At 42.1% G+C, this 16,200-nt stretch overlaps 1 protein-coding gene across 7 annotated transcripts in view; it reads right to left on the bottom strand.

Annotated features, from left to right (window-relative positions):
* Positions 1–4,630: 4,630 nt before the first annotated feature.
* The window catches only part of CEP170B (centrosomal protein 170B), a 58,525-nt gene continuing 46,955 nt past the window's right edge, over positions 4,631–16,200 (bottom strand). For 4 of the 7 annotated variants that reach the window (XM_030949194.1, XM_030949197.1, XM_030949198.1 and 1 more), the window contains 5 exons: positions 12,605–12,748; positions 11,140–11,228; positions 10,501–10,594; positions 9,537–9,588; positions 4,631–8,816 (listed from right to left, as the gene is read on the bottom strand). In XM_030949194.1, the coding sequence (XP_030805054.1) occupies positions 8,581–8,816; positions 9,537–9,588; positions 10,501–10,594; positions 11,140–11,228; positions 12,605–12,748 (615 nt within the window). In that variant the 3' untranslated portion in view covers positions 4,631–8,580. Of the gene's footprint in view, positions 8,817–9,536; positions 9,589–10,500; positions 10,595–11,139; positions 11,229–12,604; positions 12,749–13,294; positions 13,334–16,200 lie in introns of all 7 variants that reach the window. The other 3 variants (XM_030949192.1, XM_030949196.1, XM_030949195.1) reach the window with 1 other exon arrangement.

The following is a 16,200-nucleotide window of genomic DNA, read 5'->3' as shown; positions in this document are numbered from 1 at the left end:
TTCTCTGTCAGCGCATTTGTTTAGGGTTCTTCTGTTTTTCTCCCCCCCTGCTGTAGATCACTTCCTCCTCGACACGGAGTTTCACAATGTGTACTGACAGGGTACTGAGTTATCCTCCAGTTGTTGTGAGCAGTACTTAAACTCTGGGTCCTGATCTTCACATGTTTGCCATAACTTGCTCTGTTGGATGGCAAAGCTCCCACTCAGTGGTGGAAAGTCAGAGTCCACATCAGCATGAGAAGACACTGCTTGGAAGGGCTGCTCTGCTTTGGGGCTGTTAGCAGCCCAAACATAACTATATTTTTACTGCACTATTCTTAACCAGAAGCTTCATTTTAAGCAGACAAACAAACCCTCCAAAACAACCTCTCTACAAAGTTTTTTTTTTTTTGAAAGCACAGTCGTGCTTGGACAAACACAAGGAAGCAAGGCAGCTCCTTTGAAACAATGCAGCCCTCATCTTGAACATGTGGCATTTGGAATTTGCAGTGATGCTGTTCAAGGGTTATATCTGACATTGAGTTTGGGGCAGCTTCTAAGATATTATGCCTTCTATAAAAATCCAAAGGCTGCACCTCAGCCAACACAAATCCTTCTGGGAATGCTGCTGTTTCCCTCCAGGCAGCCTCTTGTTCCTGCTGAACCCAAGGATGCAGTTCCCTAGTGCAGGTCCAGAGGAAGGATGCTGTAAGGAGTGAATGGAGACAGCTTGGAACACGAGGCTGTAGCACACCTTGTACTAAGCTGCTGAAGATGGAAAAAGTCAGGAGCCAGAGGATGTCTGGTACAACGGAAAGAGGGCTTTCCATGGAAAACTGCAAGTGCCATGAGTCCTCTGCTTCCCTCAAGACCAAAACGCAAGTATGAACTCAAAGAAGCCCAAAAAGTGATTACTGGAGCAGATAGGACACCTCTCTGCCCAGCCACCTCACTCCTGAATTTACTGCTGTGCACAGATCACTTATCATGGGAGCCATCCCAAATCTCTGGGTTTACAACAGGACTTAAAAACAAAGCAAAGGCTGCTGCTGTCCCTGTAGATCTGAGTTACCAGAAAGCTGGAGGCAGGATCTGCAGCCAATGAAAAGAGCTCCAGAAAGCCACACCTGCTAAAGGTCCACATCACCCCCAGGAAGTGTCCCTGGCCCTCAGATGACTTCAGAGGCTGAGCATTCCAACTAAATATTTCAGCTAAGCTCCTGCTTGTGTGCAGGACTGAAATCCTGGCATGAACTGTGTCAGATAAGTCACAAAAGCTCCCACTGAATTCGGGATCAAACCACACAAGCAGCAGCACCTTTTTACAAAGTTCAGGATTTATCATTAATCTCTCCAATATCACAAGTTCAGTTTAAGAGGGTTGTATCAGAGGAAGAGGAAAAAGGAACATTTTTACTGCAGGAAAAGGAATGCTCTGTATTTCTCCTCTTTGTCAGCTCTCTAACCACTTGCAGCACTGATAAATTCCACTGTCCTCCTCCACTCCAGCTTGCAAAATCCTGGTTTCCTTCTCATCTGACCTCACATACCAGCCCACCCATTCTGCATTTCTGATCTTGCTAGCAGTGTTGTAGCTATGACAGCTTCAGGATGGAAGAGGGTTTATGGGTAGAATATGGTTCTGTTTGACCAATTCATGCAGCTGGGGGGAGGAAAGAAAAAAAGAATAGCAAGTTTTAGAGCAAACAGGAAATTTTATTTCTTCTTCCTCTTCCCCTTCTCTCAGACAAGGCTCCTTCTACCAGTTGCTCTGGCTGACTTGCCACCATCCCACACAGAATAAGTGCACCTCTTGCTGTATGGTTGGGTGGCACTCTGTGGTTAACATAATCCCTCTAAAAATCATGCCTGGACTTCCAGTTTGTTACAGGGTGCATTAAAAGATACAGTGGAGGAGCTTCTTCTGCCCGTGTGGGAGGTTTGCTAAGAAGAAACTGCCAGTTTAATGCATCCTCATCTCTGAGAGCTAATTATAGACAAAAACATCAGTACCACTGCAGAGATTACTAGAAAACCACAGTTTCTGTTTCATGAGAATGAGGCTGGGCTCCAAATACCAACAGCTGACAGAAGGATGGGAGGCAGGAGTAGTCAAGGTCTGAAAAGTGCTCTATTTATACTTTGTGCCAAAACACTGTATGCTTAAATTAGCTGGGGAAGGGGGGTGGGGAACCAAAAGAAATTATTTCAGGTTTAGAACTGGGAAGTGATTCAGCTGACAAGCCATGGGAAAATTTCAAAGTCTAAATAAAATCGTTATTTGTTTGGAAGTATTTATGAAGATTTACTCAGTTTTCACTTTTTAAAATATTCAGTAAGTTCACCAAGGTATCTGATCATGGACTTGAAACATTTAACTTGAAATATATAACTTATTTGGAATAATTTTATTCAGCCTAAAATGAAATAATCTATACCTGCCAGCCATGTTTTATTTAGAAAAATATTTCAGGGGAAAACAAGTAAAGCTGTGATTCATATAGTACAAGAGATTGCAGAGTCTTTTGCTGTCTCAGTCTTGTCACTCATCTTTTGTAGCACTCACCCTCCAGTCACACCTGGGAAAGATGACTTGAAGTATTAGGAAAATACTTCAATGTATGCTGTGTTTAATGCATTTTCTATTATAAAAATTATACTCCTCTTGTCTCTGTGGTTATTGCTGTTGCTGAAACAAAACTCACCCAGACCTCTGGATCTCCTGTTTGGGAAGTGTCTGCAGGTGCCAGGTGGATGCTGTATTTTGTGGGTTTTGGTGGTTTTTTTTCCTTCCTGTGATTTGAATGTTGACAGAAGCATTTAGTGTTGAACAAACCCTTTCTGGCACCAAGTCTTTTGGCAAGTTCAGTATTTCCAGTATTTTCTGCTCAGAGGAGAAAAGGCTTAATCAGGGTCGAGTCCTAATGAGTGCTACTATGTTATACTCATTGTTCTTGGCTTCTCTTGCTCAGCCCACATCACTCACAGAGCTCAGCAGCCAACCCACTGCATTAACACCTTTTCTAGGTAGCCGCACAGGGGAGTGTGCAGGTGTGTGCTGCTGCTCAGAGTCTTTGCAGGGCTACATCCAAATGGCTGCACCCCACTGAGGAAAGCAGCACCCCTGCAGGCAAACTGCTGCCCCACAGCAGCCCCATCTCACCAGCTGAGACCAGCAGGGCTTTGCTCTTCAAGGCCCAAGGATGGCCTTGCTGTCCTGGCTCTCCACCATCACATGGGCAGAACCCAGCAGCTGAGGGTCTACTGCTGGATCTTCACACAACATTCAAAAAAAAAGAACCTGTCTCCTCCAAAGAATGAAAAGTTTTGTTCTGAGAAAGGATCCTGAAGCCCTGCTCAAGGCAAAGCATTCTGGTGTTCCCTGCTGTGCACATGTGGAAAATCAGGCTCTATTTCCCAAAGCAGCTGAGGATGTTGGAGAGCCAGGCTTGCAGCTGAAGGCTCAGCAGGAAGATGCACAGAGGAGATCATTACTTTTCCCATCTATCCTTTATTTTTCAATTCTAGCAGCTTTCATTATGTTGCAAATAGTTTTGGCTACAGTTCCACCGCCTCTTATGTTTATTCAGTCAAACAGTTAAAAATTAATGAAGTGGGTGCACTATTGATTTCAAGAGGGCCCTTTGCACAGCATCCCAACTCAAACACTGCTCCATACTGTCGGGGAAGCCTGGGGAGAGGCAATATTGTCAGTGTGTAATGCAGCCCTGCATTGTAGGCAATACAGAAACCTCTGCAGACACAGCACACAGAGCTTCAGAAGGCTTTTTAAGAGAGACGTAAGATTTATTGTTTTTTTAAACACAAAATCCCTCCCTAAAACTTTTCAATGTAAAAGATTTCTATATACAAGTATCTAATGGAAAGGTAACCAGGAGATGGAAACTCTCCCAGCGATTCTAGTTAGGGACTAATATTTTCTTCCTCTTTCTGTTTTAGTTATTGCTGGCAAGCAGTGCCATGTTTTCATCAGCTGCATGTGTTCTGCTTCCTACAGGAGCTGTGCTAATGCAGAGTCCCACGTGGCACCAGGCAGGCTGGGGGAGGCTGAAGGCAGTGCAGAGAAGGAGGAATTAACATTATTTCTGAAGTGCCAGGAAGGATGCAAAGCTCAGACAGAACTGCAGGAGGAAAGGAGGACACTGGTGGAATAAGGAAAACATAAAAAACTATTTCACAGACACATAAGCTATATATATATATCTCTAAAAAAAAAAAATAAGCCTAATAATGTATCTGCAATTCTGCAATCACGTAACTCCTGGGGAATGATCACTTCCAGGCTGGATTCAACCACCATGTTAATTTAATCATGGCAATGACACATAACAGCACTAAAAATTAAATAAAGTATCATCATACAATACTGAGAAGTGCTACTTTCATGTTAAAGGGACTTGGGACTTAAACCCCAGAGGTTCTGGGGGAATAAGGGGACTCCTGCTCTTTGGAAAGGGATCTGCCCAGCCATAGGTGTCACAGGACTGATCCAGTCATGCTCTGAGTCTCCAGTTGCTGACAATTCTGTTATTTTACTGCAATTAACACCAGTGAGAACAAGCAGTTGAAACAATCCATCCATCAAACACACATCCTCCTCCAAATTAATGCACAAAATGCAGCATCACTGTCACATGATAAAAGAATGATTTATTAGAGCAACTTTATGATAAAATTATATAAAATAACAATTTGGTTTTTTAAAGACATCCACAATATCACCTTGAAACAAAATGTACAGATACTGCCTATAATCCAAACAAAAATAAATTACCGTTCAAAAAAAACACAACAAACCAAAAGTGGAAAGAAATCAGGGCAGAAGAAACAAATCAAAATTATACACAGCATTTCAAGAGGGCGTGGAAAAGAGAAAGTCATTAATCGATTCAAGTTATACAAACGTGTTTCAGCTTTACTCTCAGACAGCTCAGCTTGCATTTGTGTTGCATGCAAATGGAATGATCCAGTGAACAGTTCAGAACAGCAGAATCAGCAGCATAACAACAGCAGAGAGCAAAATAGGCACAATTCAGCACGGGGCACATTGAAAGTGAACAGGTAGTTCTGTCTGGTCTTTGCAAAAGTTATACACATTTACCAACTTCAAAAATAGCTAGTGTGATCTGCAAAACAAGAAAAAACTAGTAGAGTCTTGCACTTAAATACTTTACACCTTTTTATCTTTTTCTTTTTGTCTCCTTTTTTGTCAGTAGGCTGTATGTAAACATTCCACTAATTGTACCTTTACTAAAATACTCAAAGATGATGCAGAGGTTCTTTCCTCCTGGAGCATGACCACAACATGACACCACCACAGATCCAGCTGGGTCCTCACTCCCAAAGCTCCTACACACCCTCACAGGAATTTACATTCACCCCATCAGAACAGAGTAACAGAATTTTACATCTGAAAGCATTGAACTGCAAAGTTTTCAAGTATAGTGGAAGAGCTGAGGGCTGGGATTTTGGAAGCTGCTCAGGGCATCAAGCACCCAAAGCGTATGGAAACCCCAAAAGGACCTGAGCACTTGCTTCCCCAAGACTTCAAAAATCCCAGCCCTGGTTACATTGCTTTAGTCAAACACAAAACACACAAAAGCAGTGGCCCAGGAGTGACACACAGGGCAGTGCCAGCCCTGCCAAGCTCAATGCAGGGCCCATCCACAGCTCACAGGAGCAGCAGGAATCTCATGCACTGATCCTGGGCCCCCCAGATACACCACTACACATGGGGCAGGTTACACTGGAGTCACACAGGCATGGTTCCATGGTTGCATACAGTACTGCTTGTAAGAACCAACAATCAGCAAAGGAGTGGATAGCTCTTTGGCTTATCTGGAGCAGACAAGTGCAAACCACAGTACTTCAGAAGCAGTGAACACAAGAAAAAACGATGCATTTCATTGTTGACTAGCAAAACCTTTTCAAATGCAAAGATCCAAGAATGAGCATTGTGTCAGGACACAGAAGCATTTTACAGTTTGGCTGAGTCACAAATAAAACAAATCAAGCTGTGCATCCTCCCTGCCTTCACACACTCATTTCCAAATTATCAAGAGACACTGATTGTTGTATCCTCATTAGTCACTTGAAGAGGTACTGTATTTTGCAGGTTGATTTAATTGATGCAAGGTGTCTGTGGGCTTGCTCTCTTCTAGTTCAGAACAGAGCAACCAAGGGAGAAAAATCCCTCCCTGATGTGTTCAAGAATCAAAGAAGAATCAAGCAATTTTCAAGTGAAAGTAAACAGAAGTCCCATCAAGGACACATTGCAGAGAAACAGAATCCACTTGCGCATAGCCATGAAGATGTGAAAATAACAAATAATCAGAGAAGTCAGATTTATGCCTTAATAATTCACTTGTTCTAGAGCAAAACTGAAACTAACAGCAACACCTTATCTGTGAAGGTCCTTTGACTACTAGTGAGTTGGGGTAGCACCTGGTCAGTTCAAACCCTGACTAAGAAGGGCTTGAAAAATTGTGTTTCATATGTCAGGAATGATACCACCACTTATGATATTCACCAAGGACACAGTCAGGTATTTCAAGAAAAGACAGATCAGAATCAACGACTGAATTAACACATTCAGATAGTGCGTATATTACAGGCAGAACAACATCAAGGGCAAATTCTTTTTATTCTGCATTCATCTATGTGAAATCCAGCAGATTTCTTCATGGAAGGGCATCTCCACACAAGCAGATGAGCTTATAGCCTACTGGAAATCTTGGAAGGATATCTGCACCTACTATTTACCAGCCAGCATCTTGCAGGCTCAAAAATAAACTAATGGTGTGTTGACATACTCCCATTTTGGGACCGATCCTGTCTCTGCTGAAATTGATTAAATTTCCTGGCTCCACCAGGAAAGCAATCACCTTCTTCACTAGTAAGGTTAAACACTTTGTGAGCATCCCTATTTATGTAAATTATTTTAACAGGCTCCCACAGTTACAACATCCTAGCAGGAAAGCTCAGGTAACTACTGAAGCTAACTAAGGAATCCACTATTCACCCCAAAATATAGAGTCAGCACACAAGAAGCAGTCAAGCTTGGGAAACCATTTTCACTGGTTAAACTACATACTGTATGAGGGCAAAGTGGAACTCATCTGCTCACCTTTCCCAGTAAATGTATCCTCCACAGCTACAAAAGAATTTCTTTACCTGATTACTATTTGTTGACCTGGAAGAATGAAAAAGGAATCGATACAAGACAGAAAAAACTGGGAGCAAACACATCTGGAAGAGATCCCCTCAAAACCAAAATTTTTGCTCTTAAAGCAACAAAAATTGCTTAGTGTTTTGCATTTTAACACAAAGACGGAATATAAACCCCAACTTTTGTTAAATAAGAAATTGCTCAAACAACTGTACACTATCTTTAGTGTTTCTAGAATTATAATGGACCAAAAATTAAATCCAGAGACAAAAATCCCAACGTACCTATACAAGTGCTTGACACTGTTGAATAGTTTCTGAGGAACACCACAATGGTGGCCTTCACAAGCACTTTTGCATTGAAAATAAACTCATAACAGAACTAGCCATAAAGGTGGAGCTACATTGAAGCCATTATTTTTTCAGTGCTGTCAAGTGATTGCACTAGTTCACAGCAACTGTGTAATTGAGTTTATTCCACGAGCCATTGGAACAGATGGTTTTCTTTGCAATTGGGTAATTGCAAACATCTTAGTCTTTGGCCCAGCCAAGAGCATTTGTAGCTCATTACGAAAAGACTGTATATTTAAATTAAAAAATAAAAGCAGCTTAAAGACAGCATTTGTACCAAAATCATGAAAATTTGGCAAGCTGAATTGTAAAATATAACTTTTTGCACCTACCCCAAACTTTGGGTCTGAAAAATAATCAAAAATAGTAGGTGTATCAGTAGTCCTTACATTCATACCATTATTAACTTTTATACTTTCCCAAGAGAAAAAACAAAAGGGTTTATTCTGTCTTGTTTTGGGTTTTAGACTGAAAAACAGATGCACAACTTCAGTGTGGCTTCTTTTTTATGACTGCTGAAAGGAAATCTTACACAACTGCAAGTAAGGGTTTCTCTCAGAAACCCATGATATTGCACAATTGTTCTGTTGGATTTGCAAGTTGATTCCAACAGAGTTGTAATGCTTCACTTGTACACTTCAAAAAAATTCAACCAAATAAAACCCAAACAAATATAGTACCAAAAAGGTGTCTTTTTTTTTCAAATTGAGCCTTATTACAACTGAATAGTTATAAACAGGCCAATGCAAGAGCACTTTAGCCTCAGCAGTATTGAATGGAAAATATGCAAAGCCTGTTTTCTTATGGCACACTGGAAGAATAAATGAGTAATTTAGTAAAAATCAGTTTGCCTCTGTGCTGAGTATGTGCTGCTCCACAGTGCTAGTCTTGTTTAAAAGGCATACACAGACTTTCCATTCACCCTCACAGCATAGATTTTTCTTTTTTGTGCAACGTGTTAGCAATCTAAAGAACTGCTCCACACAAACTGTCCACAAACCACTCATACACAATACTAATGCAACAGTAGATTACAGTATAACAGCAATACAAAATATTGTATCAGATCACATATTTCTCTCCATCCGGAATGAAATTCGAATCTTGCAAGCTAGAAGACCCACAGTTCGATTTCTGAGCGTAGTTTCTCATCTGTGCTAGGGACAAAGTCTCCAGTGTGGACCCAGAATTGTTAGCAGTCCTGACTTTAGTGGCTGTAGATTGTTTAGCAGCAGAAGATGCTTTGTTACTGGCAACTATATCCAAGTTTCCAGTAGGGTCAATGATAGCGTTTATGACTAGGGGAGAAAAAAAGAGACATAAACACATTAGCAGCAGTCAGCAAAGCTTCCGAACAAAAGTTTGCTGCCTTCATTTTGAAGGCAGTAGAACTGTAAAAAGTACTTTTGTTCATTTTAGTCAGGTTATTTTCTTCATTAGTACCTTCAGGTCTAAACAGCTTTACCAAGCAAAACCTCTCCCAGACTGAAGAGATGTGGACTCTCAACTTTCTGGTTAAATTGGAAAAGACAAATACAGCAGCCAAGTGGCAAGCTTTTAGCAGGAGCCCAAAATGATGCCTAGGTGTTTTTACATGTTTTTATTATGCTTTTAGATGATGCAAGAGCTTGTCTTGCTTTTCCTAGTGCAGAGAACCACATGGAAAATTCAAGTCCAAAAAGCACAGCACAGCTTACTGGCTGAAAGAGCTGCTAAATATTATTTCATCAGAACAGTCCTGCACCATTTTATCTTATGGGAATATGCTAACTACCACAAACAAAGCATTTCCATAGCAACAGCTTCTACATTTCAATAGTAAAAAATTTTCCTAAAAATAGGCAATATAAGATAAATCTACTGTTAATTCCCTATGCATTCATCAGACAGCACTGTGGTAACAGCCTCAACTTCTGCATCCTTTCCCAGCTTTCACTGACAGATCAGGCCAACAATACTTTATTTTGTGCAACTCTACTGGCATTTGAGAGACAACAGGAACATTTTAGATGACCAACCTTCAAGCTGTTTTTGAACTCGCCTGAGCTCCTTCAGGATAGAACTGATTTCCTAGAAACAAAAGCATCAGAAAGGAAAATTAAGCAACAAAGTACTCGACTGACACAGGAATCTAGTGTTACTGCTTCTGCATTATCTGATCAAGAAGATTCAATGTCAGGCCCAACCTTCTCATTAACCAGAGAAGCTGCATTGAGGGGCATTTGGTCAGTGCACAGGGAGCCTGCTCTGCACTGTGCCACCAAGTGCTACTGCAGCACCCCATTCACAGCCACAGTGGCTTTTATGAAATGCTACACCTGTACAAAGACTCCTCCTTAATATGAAATACACAAAGATATTTATAAACTCAACTCCTAGACCAGACAGGGTATTTGGCCACATTTATACTGCTGCAGCACCAAGCTGCACAGGTCTAGCACGAGGTTGTTTAGCATTAATCATATTCACTGGGTACTGCACTTAAATCCTTACTGACAATCCCCTTCAAGGACAATGAAAGGCTATGAGAGCACAAGCACCATCTTGAGGCTGAATCACCTGAGTGAAGGCAGCCTGAGGTGGATTTTTACTGCCCTAATATCAAACAGTTCCAGCTGAAGAAAACAAACATTCATGAGAAACACCTGTCTGCAACTGAAGCTGTGGCAACCACATGGCAGGTGATCCTTTGGTAAATGTTTAAATGAGGCCTAATGACCCTGAACTTCAACATCTGTTCAGAAACCCAGTCTTTGAAGATCATTTGCAAAGGAACTGGGAAAGAGTTTGGTGAAACACAACCACAGAAGGAACTCACTCTGTGACACTTCCAACAGTAACGAAATCCAGCAGTTCAACACATGAACATGGACCAGAAATTCCAGAAATGGATTTGAGAAGGGTCAGAGATTGTTGGTTTGGTTTCTTACAAAGCTTTCATGGATCGAGTCTTTAGTATTTCACTTGTTTGCATGGACTTACTTTGTTTGATGTTTTCAGAATTGGCACTTCATTTTCTGAATTGATTTTGGCCTCCATTTCCTCCCAGGTCCTTTCTGAGTTTTGAAACAGAATCCTGTAATACAAAAAGTAGAGCAGATCTTAAAATTGCCATCAAAAAACTGCTTCTTTAAAAGACTTAATTATCACAAGATGTGGCAACAAAAGAGATTAGTGGATTAGCAGCTGGATAAAGCTCCTTTCAGCTGATTTAGGAACAATCCAATCCAAAGTCCTTCCCTCTGATGTCTCTAGAGCAACAACAAACTTTGAAAAGATTTCACAAGCTTGGTAACATACTGCATATTTACAAGAGCCTTGTAAAAAGAGACAAACCACCAGTTTTCTGCTGTATCTCCTGCATAGGCAGCATTTCAAAGTCAAGGCACCAACAGGCAAATCCAACATTAAAATTCCAAAGGCCAAAGATATGAGGAAAAGTGATAGCAAATAATCGTATTACCTCTGGTTCACTACACACACACAATTTCCTACATGTAGATTCCCTGCATCTTGATTACAGAACTTTCCAAGACAACAGTACAGTATCTTCCACAAGCAGCAAGTCAATAAACTCACCAGCAAGTCAATATTTCAGGCCAGGGACAAGAAGTTACTTACTTCATTTTTTCAGCGAGGTTTTCTGTATTTTCACGGATTGTATGTGATAACTGGGACACTGGGTTCAACATCAGATTGTCAAAGATTACCTAAAATACGAGGACAGATTGGAAAACTTTTAGCAAAAGCAGCATATTACGAAACAGGACTTTTTTGTACAGTAAATCATCTCCACTGTTTGTGTGGATGATACTTGAAGTTCAAGGGAGATTAAGATGACATGTGGCTTTATTACAGCACTTTGGCAAAAAAGTTAATACTAATTTGTTCAGACTTTTTCTAGAGACAGAGCTGTTTGCAGTAACATAAGCATTTCTGAAAGAACAGCACTTAGGACTTTCCACACCTCAGAAAAAAAAAAACCCAAAAAGTCAACTCACAATGCAAGAAGCCCCACAAGCAGTCTTGCTGAAACTATCTAATGTGACACATATGAGTTCAAACCACCCTCACAGCCAGGTATCCCACCATGCTACATTCTGCTTTATTAAAATACTATCAAACCCCAAATATTCAAGTCCTGTGGCTTAGCAGAGCCTCCAGGCTTCTGCCAGGAAAGCCCACATCATGCTGGGGGCACTCTGAAGCTGCACCTTTTATGCACTTCTCTACAGGAGAGGAAGGGACTGCTTCAAAGCAGTCACAGGACAGGATCAGCTCCCGTGGCTCAGCCCACAGTCCCCTGTATGTGCCTGTGTGAGTCACACTCCACCTCCAGAGTGGCTCTGCTGGAGCCAGCTCTGCCCCCCTGCCTCCCTGAAGCCTCTGCCCAGCTCCTCCTTCCCACCACAGCTGGCAGGAGCAACAGCCAGTGCTGGATCAGCAGCTTTCCCCTCCTCCTCCTGGCACCATCACCCCACTACACCCCTCATCCCAACACCATCCCCAGCTTCCAGTGCAGGCCAGGCTTTCCCAGCCTTTAGCATCACCCCAGTGATTTTTTTTGGTCACCCTGCACATAACATTGGAGGGAGCAATGCTCACAGACTGCAGGGCACAGCAAGCCAGCTGTGCCACTAGTCACACACCCCCTCCTAAGGTCCAGATCCTGCCACTGCTGCTCCATGAGCAGCTCTAACCAGGATGCCAGCTGCAGAACAGTGTAAGGTGCCATTAAACTATCAGTGCTTCAGATTTCAAAGTTGAGATGTTTGAGTTCTTCTCTAAGACAGCAGTGAAGCAGCCTAAGAAGGCTCTGACACTGAATGTGTGCTCCCAAAAACAGGTGATGAAGCCTGGCATTTTACACAAGAGAGGAAAGTTCCAGTCACTACTGGCAAGAGGGGTGGTTCTTTTCCTCTTTTTTCTTTTTAAACACTGTTTTATACCCACACATCAGGGCTGCTGATGAAGTGTGGGTTTGGGGATTTTTTGAGCAGCCTCCTTTGGCAGCTTACAAAGAACAAGAAGACATACAGCAGCTTAAAACCATGTCATATATAAAGTAAAGAAAAAGGTGGCCTGCCTCCTCACGGTTTCTTGTCCTTGTTTTTCTTGAGGGATCCTCTTCTCTGTTGTCATTCATATTTTGGTCAAAATCCTTCAGTTCTACTGATCCCGGAGGCACTTTCTGGTAGTTCAGACTTGCTTCTGGAATGTGCTGCACCAACTTGGAAATAATGAGTAATGAGTCATTAAAAATTAGTAGGGAAAGCAGGCTCACAGGCACTCACTGCAGGTATTGCAGATTTAGAGGAACACTGATTTACTTAAGTCTTGTTCAGACAGGTATGGGCTCGTAAGCAAATTACTAGACCCCAATCCTGCAAGTGCCTACCCACTGGAGTCATACCACAAAACTCTGTGGGGCTATTCTACTTTAAAATTTTGAGTCCTGAGCATGTATGGAAATGTACATCTTTGTCTTTTCTGAATTTAACTAAAACTCTAAAGGACCCTGTTTTCCCATATCTTATGTCTTAATATATCAACGCAACATTAAAGACACACTCAAATTAATCAGAAACCATTTAGTAACACATGAAAGAGATGAAAAAGCAATACAAAACCACTAAAAAAGCAAATAATTAACAAGAAGAACAGAAATGACAAGACAGTTACTCCTGTTGGGTTTACTGACAAAAACTTTAAAAGAAGGGGAAGAAAATAACAGTGACAAGACAGAGATACAAAAATAATGGGATGGAAAGTGCACCTGAGATGGATATGCCAGCCGAAAAGATCTACGAGCAATCTGTGTTAAAACAGAAACAAAGAGATCAATGCTAGTGAATGACTGTGACAGCAAGTATCAAAGAGAACACGGGGTTTGGGGTTATTTGGGGTTGACATTCCCAAAAGCACATTCCTGAGGACCAGCACTTGGTGCCCACCCTCCATCATGCACTGAAGCCCACGGAGATCCTGGTCAGCAGTCAGTTGTGCTGAGGTGGCCTTGGGCAGATCCCCAGTTACTCCAAACTGGACTTGCTGAGTGAAATCCACAGTGCTCTGGGAAAGGGATGAACACCCAGCCCAAGAGGCTCTTTGGTTGGCAAAGCACACAGCTCCTTGTGAGGAAACTCTGTGCCATCCAAGGTCCAGGTTCCCCACACTAAGCAGCAGCACTTGGGTTATACACAGACAGCAGGCGTGAGATATTATAGCACAGGGGCAGAACAGCCAAAATATTTAGCTAATAAGCTTCCTTTCATCAAGGCCAGAAACAGTAAGTTAGGCTGACTGCAGCAGTAGAAGTGTCAGAAGGGAATGAGATATTCCTACAGTGAGCAGGTCTCAGCACAACCAGCTGAAAACAAGGTAAGGACAGCACCTGCTCCACCATCCCAGGAGATTCTGTACATGACCTGCTCTGTTCTCACATTTTCTGTTCCATCACACCCATAAGCATTTCCTCTTGCTGTACCAACACTCATACTGAGTATGTTACACAACAACTTAACAAATTAATCAGGCTCTTTAGTTTTTGTTACATCGTTATCAACGTTTTTGAAAAAGACCTGCCAAAAGAATGTTATACAGGGATAAGATTTGCAGAAGTAGCCAATGATTTGGGATGATCCAACCTGACTGTGTTTGCAGCAGCTGAGGTTTAAGTTTGATGGCTGAGCTCTGCAAAAAGCTGGGTCCTGCAAAACCTACACACCCCCAAAGCAAAGCATCCCAAACAACCCAAGGCTTTGGTAAACAGGAATCACTAGGGTTTCACCCTTGCTGAACTGTTTCTTTTGTTCTGTTGTTTTGTTGGGGTTTTTTTCCCCTTAAAATTTGCTTAATTTGTAGCAGTACTCAGCTCTGTATGCCAAGAGTCTATCTTATCATAAACTATACAGCTGAGGCTAGAAAAACAAAACCACCCCAAATATACACTGGGGAAATGGAAAGCTTCCTTGGCAAACATCCAAGCCAGCACTGAATCTGAAAGAACAGAAACTGAAGAATAAGGTTTAAATCTAAGGCTCCACCTTAACTTATAAGAGGATACTCCTCATTAAAACTTTAACCAAGCTTCTTAATGAAACTAATTTAAAAAGCAGTTCATTTGAGGCTGAGAAATGCCAACCACACACTGGTCCCAGATGATGTTTCTGGTACAGCATTAAACACTCAAAAGTGATTCCAGTATCAGTACTTATTTTTCCTGCATTTTCCCCCACTTTTTTGGAATAGATATAAATATTTAGTACTAGAATGCAGAATGGCATACAACACTGCATAAACCATTGCAGCATAAGAGACACCCACACAGAGAAAACTTTTCTCACTCACATAATTCCTTCTATCAGATCTTTCAATATATTACTATTATAACCATGGTAGCTATTTCTCATCACTATTTCCTTTCCTAGAATATTTAATATAAAGTTGTTTGATAAACACACACAAAATTCACAGTGCTTAGCATCACACACACTGATCTTCAGACATTTCCCAGCAGCTTCTCTGCATTAAGCCAAAATTATTAATTCAGCACAGTTTCAACAACACTCAGACTGGGGGAAGCAGGCATGGCAGTGAACTGGTGCTGAATCTGGTCCAGCACCAAAGATGAGGTGTCTGTTTATTAAACTCACATCAGTTTATACTGTTGGCATTTGTAACAAGAGCCCCATGCTGCATTGTTTAGGATCCCAAGCTGGGATCTGGCCCCACATCTCAGCACTGCCAGCAGAAAGCCCTGCTGATGGAACCTGTTCCTGGCTATCGATCACGTCAGGCAGCAACACCGATGCACTTTGGCATTTTGGGCATACTCAAATGGCCTGCCCGATGCTGGCCCTGCTGAAATCATGCTGATATCCCACTCCTGCTCAGAGGAAGCCTCATTTGAAGCCTTTAGAGTGTTTTCAGCCACTACCTGAACACACCAAAGGTTATGGCTCCTGATCTGTCTTCACTGATTAATATCAGGGCTTCGTCCTTCACACCACTGTAAGATCTCAAAACTGCTCTGGCAGCGGCCACTGCCAGGAGCACTCCGTACAGTGTGACAGTCCTGAATTTGCTCTCCTGACTGTTGTGAGGGACTGACTGGCATGTCCCACACAGCAGCACTGCAAACCCACAGAGAAACCCTCATCCAGGTCTGAGCAATCCTGGGTTTGTGATTCTGCTATTCATCACCACACTTTGGAGCCTGTCATTTTGCACAGAGCAGAAACACTGTTTTCCAGGGGTCCCCCTCTAGCAGCTGGAAACATCCCTCTGTATGAGATACGGTTGAACCCTTCAGTGGCACTCCAAAAAAAAAGCAGGGATGCTGCTCTTCCTCCCCTGCTTTTTTGTAAGCAAGCGGGAGCCCTGTAAAATGTTTCATTTGCAAGTCAGAAGTACAGTAGGCATGTCACCTTTACTGCTTGAAAAGAATAGTACAAAAGGCAGCTTGGCAGGTGTGGCACTTGCAAGGAAACACAGCAATAAAACACTTTATCTCAGAGCCTGCAGTTATTGTGAAACACTTGTGCACTTTGGCTCCAAAAGGCCCCAGGACAAACCCATCCCTGAGCAGGCTGCAGCTGGTCTCAGTTTAGCACAACCACAGCCACACTTGCCTGATCTTCTGGGTATCTCCCTAAACTTCTGCTTTGCACCTCTAGTGCT

This window comes from Camarhynchus parvulus, chromosome 5, assembly GCF_901933205.1.
Source record: "Camarhynchus parvulus chromosome 5, STF_HiC, whole genome shotgun sequence".
Lineage (NCBI taxonomy): Eukaryota > Metazoa > Chordata > Aves > Passeriformes > Thraupidae > Camarhynchus > Camarhynchus parvulus.
The sequence above is the reverse complement of the archived record's forward strand: the minus strand, read 5'-3'. Positions and strand labels throughout refer to the sequence as shown.